Source organism: Balaenoptera borealis, assembly GCF_965194805.1.
Source record: "Balaenoptera borealis genome assembly, chromosome: 4".
NCBI classification, from domain to species: domain Eukaryota; kingdom Metazoa; phylum Chordata; class Mammalia; order Artiodactyla; family Balaenopteridae; genus Balaenoptera; species Balaenoptera borealis.
The window spans coordinates 61764572-61775542 of NC_138861.1; the positions used below are offsets into that span (position 1 = coordinate 61764572).

The 10971-nt window shown below is 37.1% G+C and overlaps 1 protein-coding gene across 5 annotated transcripts in view; it reads left to right on the forward strand.

Annotated features, from left to right (window-relative positions):
- Nucleotides 1-10073, forward strand: part of ADAMTS3 (ADAM metallopeptidase with thrombospondin type 1 motif 3) — a 291386-nt gene extending 281313 nt beyond the window's left edge. For all 5 annotated transcript variants that reach the window (XM_082390069.1, XM_082390073.1, XM_082390072.1 and 2 more), the window contains one exon: nt 1143-10073. In XM_082390069.1, coding sequence (XP_082246195.1) covers nt 1143-1702 — 560 coding nt within the window. In that variant the 3' untranslated portion in view covers nt 1703-10073. The remainder of the gene's footprint in view (nt 1-1142) is intronic.
- Nucleotides 10074-10971: the final 898 nt, after the last annotated feature.

The window sequence follows — 10971 nt, forward strand, 5'->3', positions numbered from 1 at the left end:
CAAGTGTTTTGTGAGCGTTACTTTAGTACTCTTTAAAGTACTATCAGTTCAATGAAATTAAAGAACCACGAATTATTCAAAAGAAAGTTGGTACCCTTTACCCAGATTTGTGCTTTCAAATAACAAATAACCTGAGAACATTCAATGGTAAACATGAAACTGTTGCCTTCACTCTGGAGAGTGGTCTCCAAATCAAAATAGTATCTTGATTTTTCTTTTGGTCATATAGTTTTAAGATTTAATATGTTCCAACAGGTCTTTAGTATTTATTTTGAGATTTTAAATTTAAATTTAATAGAGAGGCCACTCTATTATAAAGACAGAACCATCATAAAATTTAAAAAAACAGTGCCCTCTATATCTTAAAAATATGGTAAAACTAATTCTATTTTCTCATTCTAAAATCAGATATGTATTTCTACTAGGAAGAAAAAATTACCCTTGATCTGAAGACTCTTGATGGAGATGTGAAAGTACTGGTCAATTCAAGTGCTTTGCACATAGAGAATACTTATTTTAGTAAATTCATCCTAATATTCATATTTTTAATGCAAAGCCTCATGTGGACAACTCCCATAAATGTTAGATTTTACTTAAAATTTTTTATATTCATACACGATTTAAATTTCTTCCCTCCTTTTATTCATTTTTAGTTATATTTATTTTTATAGTTAAAATGAAATATTGTTGAAATACAGTATTATGTTAGTTTCAGATGTACTACCTAGTGATTTTGCATACACTATGCATAATGTATTTGCATACATTATGAAATGATCACCACAATAAGTCTGTCCCCATAGAAAGTTATTACCACGTGACTGGCCATATTCCTTATGCTGTATGTCACATCCCTATGGCTTATTTATTTCACAACTGGAGGTTTGTACCTCTTAATCCCCTTCACCTATTTTGCCCCTCCCTCAGCAATCGCCCATTTGTTCTCTGTTCAGAATCTATGATTCTGTTTTTTGTTTTGTTTGTTTTGTTTTTTAGATTCCACATATAAGTGAGATCATACAATATTTATCTTTCTCTGTCTGACTTATTTCACTTAGCTTAATGCCCTCTAGCTCCATCCATGTTGCCCTCCTTTCATGTTTGGTTGTATGTCTCATTTTGTTGTCTTTTAATCTTTGCAGATGAGCCATGTTTGGGAGATAAATCCATATTCTGTCAAATGGAGGTGCTGGCGCGATACTGCTCCATACCAGGTTATAACAAGTTATGTTGTGAGTCATGTAGCAAGCGCAGCAGCACCCTGCCACCGCCGTACCTTCCAGAAGCTGCTGAAACTCACGATGATGCTATCTTTAACTCCAGTGACCTCCCCGAATCGCTAATGATGCCTACATCTTTGGTTCCTTACTATTCAGAGACTCCTGCTGAGAAGAAGAAATCTTTGAGCAAGATCTCTTCTGTAGGAGGTCCAAATGCACATGCTGCTTTCAGGCCAAACAGTAAATCCAGTGGTGCTAACCTACCCCAGAGGAGAGCTCAGCCAGCAGAAAATAAGACTCTGAGACTGGCCTCCCCACCCACCAAGAGTGGCCACCTCAGTTCATCTCCACAAATGGCTGCTGCCCCCTTCCTTGCAGCCAGTGATTCCACAGGTGCTTCTTCTCAGGCAAGAACCTCAAAGAAAGATGAAAAGATTATTGACAAGAGACGTCCGCTAAGGTCATCCACATTGGAAAGATGAGAAAGTGAAGCCAAAAGGCTAGACATCAATGGAAAATCTGGACAAGCTCCCTCTCCCCGTGGTGCATACAGCTTGTTTAAAGTGGAAATCTCCATAAATCATCAACTCATTTTATCTGTACGTGGAAGAACAAAAAAGTGCTGGTTCACTTTCTAGTTGCTTTCATCCTCCTTTTGTTCTGCATTGACTCATTTACCAGAATTCATTGGAAGAAAGCACCAAAGATTATTAACCGAAGGAAAGTAAGTTGCTAAGTGTGTTGGTCATTTTCTAAAGCAGAAAAGGGACTGGAATCAATTGTGCATACCAGCTGATTTTCTGGTTGTTGTTTTAAAAAAGTTACAGTAAAAATAAAAAAGAGGTGCCAATGGTTTACATTTTAACAAAAGGTTTTGAAAATGGAGCAAAGAATTCTTAGACTTGTATTCCTATTTATCTATATTAGAAATATTGTATGAGCAAATTTGCAGCTGTTGTGTAAATACTGTATATTGCAGAAATCAGTATTATTTTAAGAGATGTGTTCTCAAATGATTGTTTACTATATTACATTTCTGGATATTCTAGGTGCCTGTCATTGAGTATTGCCTTATTTGACGTTCTATGAGTTGATTTTCAAAGCAGAATATTACAAAGAAGTTAGAAACACCGCTACTGACAATACAAGGGGTTTTGTTGTGTGGTTTTGTTTGATCAACAATGTGACGCCTAAATTACAGAAAAAGAGAAAAAAACAGATAAGCTGCAGATATAGAGATTTCAGCTTACCTATTACCTTCCATCCTTTAAATAAAAAAGAATAAGTTTGGTGTCTTAGTATACTTGTAGTCACAGGGAACAGAGACCAGTAAATGAGCCTGTGCAGCACAAAATGGAAACCCTTTTACCAGGGCCTCAATAGACACCATTGAATTGTCCTGCTTTCCTGTGTTGTTTTTAATTGTCCCATTGTTGACATATACAAACAAGTATACTCAATGTACTGTAATTAATTACTAACAAAGGAAAAATGTACTGAGATCATTTGTTTGTATGTCAGTAGCTGAGAAAAGCATCGTTGAACTAGAAATAACAATCAAGTATAGCAGGGCTTTAGGGCTCTGGAAGCAGCTTCAAGAAAGCATTTGTCAATGGTTGCAATATTTATTTTCCGCATGGTTCATATCCAAATGTTCACAACCACAATGCATCTGACTGCAATAATGTGCTAGTAATTTATGTCAGTGATCACCTTACTCACAGTGAAGCCAGAAATGCTCTCTCCAGGGAGTAGATGTAAAGTACTTGTATATAGAATTCAGAACTGAAGATATTTATTAAAAGTTGATTTTTTTTCTTGATAGTATTTTTATGTACTAAATATTTACGCTAATATCAATGACATATTTTGGTAAACTAGAGAGACATAATTAGAGATGCATGCTTTGTTCTGTACATAGAGGAGAAATTTAAGCAAACTACAGCAGCCAAATCAAAGAGCTAAAATTGAACAAAATTGATGTTATGCAAATTTTGCATTTTTAGAGTAGTTGATGCAAAGTTGGTAACTTTTCCCCCTTCAATGAAACATAAAATAGTATGGGCTCAGATAGCTAGCTGTTTAATGAAATAGGGAATTAGAAACACCAAAAAAGAAGTATGTGAAGGAGATAAATACTTCATGAATTACACTTAAAAGAAAAAAGAAAGAGAAGTGTTGACAGCATAATGATTTTGAGGTCAGTTCCTGAACTGTCCAAAAATACATTCTGCAAACTAAAATATAGATATGTTAACTTCTCAAAGCACAGAATGTGCAAGAATGTTTGCATTTTAACCATGGTAAAAATAACAGCTTCACCTATTGACTCTATACCTCTAAAGAATCGCTGCTACTTGGTGCAAGACTTTTGAAAGTCAAATGAATTAGGTGAATTCCAGATTGTAAAACAATCCCTGAACCTCAAATAGAAGTCATTTTTTTCCCCTAAAAATTTCCCCAGCATGAAATTCTCCTCTAGTTTGCTTGCGTGTGCATGCATCTGGTCCACAGGGGAACACAGAGAAAGCTGGTCACACACATACACCTCCCATAAAGATGTATATATTCATTATACTCCTGATCTTTGAGCTTCCTTTTCTACTAAGCTAAAAATTCCTTTTTATCAAAGTGTACACTACTGATGCTGTTTGTTGTATTGGGAGCACGTAGCAATAAAAATGTTAACAAAATATAGACCTGGCTCAATGGAGATTTTATCATTAGATTCATCACTGAGTAATGGAAACATGTTATTTCCTCCTACAAAGTGAAATAGTATCAAGTTCATTTGCTACTTGGACTTTCTCTAAAGAGGCTCAAACTAAGTGACTGTGTCTCCTCTTCTCACATCAGGTTGTATCATAATATTTTTTAAATAACATTTTTAAAAAAGAAAATAAGAGGTTATGGGAGTGGCTTTTTGCCTAAGTCCATCCCACAGAACTTGAAGAGACAGAAAGTGGCAATAATGCTAGGGGTATGAGAAGGAAAAGGGGCACTTCTGTTTTTAAAATGTGTCATCCCAGAGTGGTTTTTAGAAAAGCAACCCTCAGGTTTGAACCCTGAGGATTGGTGCGAGCACATCACCCCACGACTCAGGAGTGTGGGAAGAACAGGACATCCCAGAAGAGGGTGTTTCTTTCTGTAACAGGGAGACACTGTCTTGCCACAGTTCCCAGTCTAAACTGCAAAGACAGACTGATTCAGGTTTGAACTCCACCTACCACCTCATACCAGAATGATCGTGGGTTATCTCACTGGATTTCAGTTTCCTCATCTGTAAAATAGGAGGCAGAACTGTCAAACATCATTGTGTGACTGCTGTGAGAAATGAGATAAGTAAAGCTGTTAGGGCAGGGCTTCACACATAGTTATTCACTAAAATATTAAGTATCATCTTTGTCCTTGTAATTTCCCAAGCCTCCTCCTCATCACCTTCATTATGTAACAAAACCACAGCTTTCCTTTAGGGTCTACAGCTAGTTTGACTCATGATCACTATATCTCATTAATGGCGGTAAAGAACATAGTTTCAGGATCTAAAGACAAACAATTTAGCTTTAAAAATTAATAGGAAGGACAGACTCACTACAAATGATCTCCAGTCATTGATTTTGAAGAATTTTAGCAGAATATACCCACTGTACCTTTGCAAACAATAAACAGTGAGACTAAAGGATAATTATGTATTTCTGCAAAGATGGTCAATGGTTCAGTAATGCCCCCAAATTATTAGCAAATAAAACGTTTCTCATGTACTTACATTAATACACTTTGCAGAAATATCAAGTCATTCCTCTGTACCTACCATGAACCCACTTAAATATAAGATGTAAGAGAAAAAAATCAATTAAAAATGATGAAAACATAGATAAGCCAGAAAGGACATTACTTGTTTTTAAAAATACTAAATAAAGAAAATTAAAAAGTAAAAGGCTAGGGGAGGGATAAATCAGAAGATGGGGATTGACATATACACACTACTATATATAAAATAGATAACTAATAAGGACCATATGACCTTTCCATATGACCTTTAATTACAATTAACAAACAAAATTTTCTATTTCTTTTGCATTCTTCATTAGTACCTAGCGCTCTGCTTTGGCCATTGTACAAACTTCCTAAATACACGCTCCAGTCTGTAAGGTTCTACTGCAGAACACAGATTTCCTAGTGTTATGACTATAGTGTCCCTTCTGTTCTCAGCCTTTTCCTTTCTCTGTTATCATATTTGTCAGGATCGGGAACTAGCTAACGTTGATCTGGAAAGGACCTTTAGATCTAGTCCAGTACTCTTCATTTTGCAAGGATAACATTAAGGCCCAAAGGTGAATTTTCCATGATCTCACTTCCGAGTTTAGTAGAACTGGGATTAGAATTGGAATTAGTATTGCAACTGCCTTCTTCCCTGGTCATCATGCTTCTATCTTGTAGAAATTAGGGGCTCCAGTGTAAAGGAAGGCCATTAACTCTGGATAAGCAAGGGTCTATGTGCTCAACCTAAACAAGTGAGTAGAAGTGTGCATTTTGAGAGAGAAAATCTGAAGGCTTATTAGTGAAGTATATTACACTTGCAAATAAGCCCGTTGCAACCCTCTAGACTACACAGGAATGCGTCCAGCTATATGCGTGGGACATCTTCATTTGCCTATATTGGCTGCTGACATGAGTCACATTTTTCTAGCCTAATTTCCAGAAGGTCTATCTACATGATGAGACGTACTCTGTTGGATTTCTCAACTCTTACTTTCGCATCTCAGATGTTGCCTGCTGCTTGGAGACGGCAACATAGCCTCTAGCTGAATGCTTTAATATTTATAATGTTCTCAACGTGAAACTCAAGTTGTCAGAAGAAATAGCCACTCTGATTCACTTCGCCTTTGCTTTGGATTTTCATGGTTGTTGGAAATGCTTTTGAGTGATGTGGATGGTCTGGATAAACAGTTTCTTTAACTACATAGTCAGTTCTGTAGTTTTCTTCCCTCCATATTCACCCTTCTAAATTGGAATCTTATCCAGTTCTCCTACTTCTCCAGACTCCCTAAGCCTACAAGCAGGCTCAGGTTTTCCTCATCATACAAGGAAGGCTCAAACTTCTGCTTGACTCTGTTTCTGCCTTATTAGCCAGTGTCTGCTCTTTTCTCTTTTCACCACCAAACTTCTCAAGAGCGTAGCTTAGCTTCACTGCCTCTTCTCTTCCCATCGCTCACCAGCATTCACTGTGGAATTCACTGCAGCCTGTCTTCTGGCCCAAGCACGTGACAGAAAGAGCTTTCCCAAAGGTTACAGGTGCAACAAATTTCTATTGAGCTCTGATTGTGTGCCAGACATTGCTCTAGGTTCTTAGAATACAGTCGTGTGCAAACTGGTAAAAATCCCTGCCCTTTAACGGGAGCTTACTTTGTAGCAGAGGAAACAGAAAATAAACAATAATCATAATACATTGGTTTGCTATATAATATGTTAAAAGGTGATAAAAAAGAGCATATTGTGGAGTGAAATAAGATGGTGGTTGTAGAGCTCATTAGAAGGTGACAGTAGAGGAAAGACTTGAAGGACGTGAGAGAATTCTGGGAAAGAACATTCCAGGAGGAAGGAATGATAAGTGCAAAGTAACTCGGGTACTCTTTCATATCTTTGAGTCCTTCCCCAACTTTTTATACTCCTAACCCACAAAATCCCAACCCAGATCTTTCTATTATCACAATTTTATTGTTCCCATAAAACTAACTCCGGTTTTTTTAGCCCCCATAAAATGAGCTCCTTGGTCCTCTACTGTCCTTGTGAATTTGATTTTAGTCAAGGAAAGGACCATGTCCTTGATTTAGTCAAAATCTCTAACCTAAATAGCTGATCATAGCTGTAAAGATCAATAATATCTGAAAACTATCTTAAATGTCTAAGGCTGCAATTTTAGAATGTCTAGAAGTATTTGCTTTTTCACCCTGGATTCTCTGTGCTATTTATTCACTTACTATGCACTTACTATGCACTTATCTATGCACTTATCTATGGCTAACAGTGAGTACATTTGTTTTCATAATCTATGATCTAAAAATTAAAATCCTTTGAAACTGTCTTAATAAGCCATCTATATCTTCATTTTCCATAGTTAATGTTTTTATATCTCTGTCTCCACAAGACTCAGCCATCCATTTGTCAGGTGAGGTTTGTCATCTTCAGATACTTGCTTCGGAATGCCAGCACACATACCTTTGAGGGTTGTCAGATCACTGATAAGTGACATGTACCCTTTTCAGCGGAGTGTCTCAGTCATTAATCGCAATGCGCGGCTCTTCCCCTGGGGGCTGGATTGAAACATGTCTTCTGTTTGGTTATGCCTGGGAGATTTTCCTAGTTTCTTGAGTAGGGTTCTACTATTTACTTAGAATGATGTTTTTCACCCCTAGCTGCATATTTAAATCACCTGGAAGCTATAAAACTAACAATGTCCCACTACAGGCCAATTAAAAGAGAATGGGGATGGTGATCAAGTATCAGTGTTTCTTTAAAACTTTCCTGACGATTCTAATGGGCCGCCAGAGTTGAAAGTCATTGCTTCAGCAGAGTCCTCCTCAAACACTAAGATAAAATGGGTCATCTGTACCTCTTGTTAAAATTCAGATTCTGATTCAGTATGTTTGGGGCAGGGCCTGAGATCCTGTATTTCCTGCTGGTGCAGCTCTGGGGACCACACTTTGAACTGCAAGGTGAAGTTCTTGGTTTCCTCTTAATGGTTTTAACCTCACGTTGGAACCTGTCTTTTCTTTATTAATCAGTATTAATCAAGTGCAAATGTTATGGACAATATTTTTTTCTCTCTTTCGTGTTAAACAGCAGCAATCCCTTGTGAGCTGCGACTTTGGGCTTCCTGTTTTTGTTCCATCTGAATGTTAGAGCCAAAAAGAACCTTAGAGAAGATCTAGTCTGGTAGTTTCAGAAATGCTTCCAGAGCTGGGAGGCCTGATAGACACACTTGGGAAGTGTGGAGGGAAAGGGGGTGGGTGCAGAGGAGGCTGAAAGTCTTGTATCCATTTGAATGAGGAAATTCCACTATTTTTGATTTGTTTTATCTTCAATGTGTTATTTCAGTTGAAAAAATAGAAGGAAAACCACTCACTTTGTCATTTCAAAGATGAAAAACCTGAGGCACAGATGGTAAGTTATGTATTTAAGTTCATTAAATATTCAATAACAAATTCATGAAGTTTCTGAGAATGAAAAAAATCACTTGCAACACTAAGTTATAGCACCTGTTAACTTTACAGTGTGAAATGGGATAAAACTATCTCATGGTAATTTTGCTTTTCATGTCTATTAATATTGCATGTCACATTGGTGTTTATGCATAGGTGAGTCATCAAATATACAATGGAAGAAATTCACAATAATACTTGCATGGCTCCAGGCATAAAGCGGATAATGCAATAAACCAGGGACTGAAAGGACTAAATCATCTACAAATAACCAACAGCTTAGCTAATGAGCACAAAACAGAGCACATACTGTCATTCCCTTCCCATTATTTCTCCCAGGTGTTCTAAGAACTTACTTGTATAGTAATCAGACGTTACTGTATACGGTATTTTTCTTAAACTTATAATTAACCTTGATTTTCTCTTCTTTTTGGACGGGAGGAAAAAAATAAGACATAGAACTGCACAGTAGGGGCAAAGAGATGGCTTTGTCGTCATCTTTCTGTAGTTACCCCCTGTAGTGGTGGAGTGCATCATGCAGCATGGCCATTGGGCAGGACCCAGAAATGCCATACTTGAGTAAATACCATAAGCAAAGGAAACCTACCACAGTATTAGCAGGGGAAGATTTGGTATATGCTCCTCCTTGATGCTGGTCATAGGCTTTGCTCGTATTCATGTTTGGAGAAAAGGGGAAGCAAGCGCCATCTGCTGACACCTAGAACAATTCATTTTGAACCGTGGTTTCAGAAGATGTATGCGTGACTTTCTAGGGAGTAGCAAATCTAGGGCAGAGTGGGCACGGGTGTGTCTACCTTCTGTGGTCCATGTTATCGTTGCACGTGCTATGGAATTCCATCAATTTTATGTTTCTTGTAAAAATCAGATTTTATGTTTGAATTTATAAGGCATTAATCTTAAATTATCTTATTTCAACACATTTAAAACTAAAGCATAATGCAATTAGAGTTTAGCTTATAGGCAAATGCTTCTGGATTTGGAGGTAGGAGAGGATACGAAATATGATGGGTGGGTTGGCAGGACCTGTAAACCTTGCTTCTTCAGGAAAAACATTTCTCACTTCTCTTCAGTCTTCCTCTATGTATGTTCTGTATTCTTTTGTGGTTCATCCATCAATGTGATTCTATCTACTTCCCATCTTCTATATATTTGCAAAAATACCTTATATGCTAATTACCACTTCCTGTCCTCAGCAATGTTATGTACTTATTGCTTTTTGCATGTTTTGTATTAAAATTTCAATGTTATATGAGATACAAGGGAAATAATCAGATTTGTTCCTTCAAATACTTTAAACACTTAACATATTTTCAATTTTTAAAAAATGTATTACACATCCTTGTTTCTTGTCACATGTTACATCAGCTTCCCAAGCATGAGCATTAAACAACAGCAAACTAATCACAAAATTATTTAGAGTTTAAACTCAGGTTTTTACTTCCTTGAAATGAATGGGGAAATGCTGTAGACATAAGTCATAAGGACAGAAGGACATAAAACTTTAAGACATTACTGTTCGTGTAGTTTATTAGATTCTCAAGGACAAAAAAAGTTCTGGAGGATGAATAGTAGTCCAGCAAGTAGCAGCTTACATATATTACTCTTCATTTTGAGCATTGGGTCTGATCAAGAGGCAGCCCAATTATCTCACTCCTCATCTATAATCTTTCTTGGGGTGTAGTTTCTAAATCGCTGACCTTGATCAGAAAGCCCCAGGCAAACTCTCTCGTTAATTGCCCCATTTTACTTGTTTATGCCTCACACTGAGTGCTACTTACAGCCTTGTCTTCTGCCAGCCTGAGCAACTTTGACTTGACCACCTTGAGCACATAATTTCCAGGCTCTTCATATGCATCAAATGTTTTCCTTATGTGAAATCAGACTCCTGATAAACTCCTGTGGTTTTATGACATTTATTTAAACCTAACCTTAGAAAAATTAAAAATTTCATTCCATAGGAAACCTAATTCTCATTCTCCATCTTTCACAACAATGGATATTATTACATTGAAAACACCCCAGAGAGGATATGCACAGAGAAGTTTGCATTTCTCTGATTTTTGCAGATTCAGTTCTGAAATTAGCTGTTAGGCATAATTCAATTCAGCGCATCTTGATTCCATGCTATATACTGGTCATGGGATGGAGGAATAGGGCTGCACAAACTGTATATGCCATAAGCATTAAATCAACAAGCTTACAATTTCTCTAAGGAAAAGAAGAAAAACTCATAGAACGGTTAGGAAACAATTTAGGAGAGCATATGATTAGATTCTAATATATCTGATACAATACATGCTGTAAGAATGCATAAAATGGAAGGATCGTTTGTCTTTGGGTTTCCCAGGAAAGACTTGATATTGAACTGGGTGTTGAGGGGGAGTATATGATTTGGCTGCCTTGAGAAGGGTCAGCATGAATCTAAAACACATGTGCCAGTGTATACGCAATTTAAACTGAGCTACTATATGTGGCCTGGCGTTGCATGGACCAAAGCTTGAGGGAAAGCAAAGGGACAGTGAACTAAG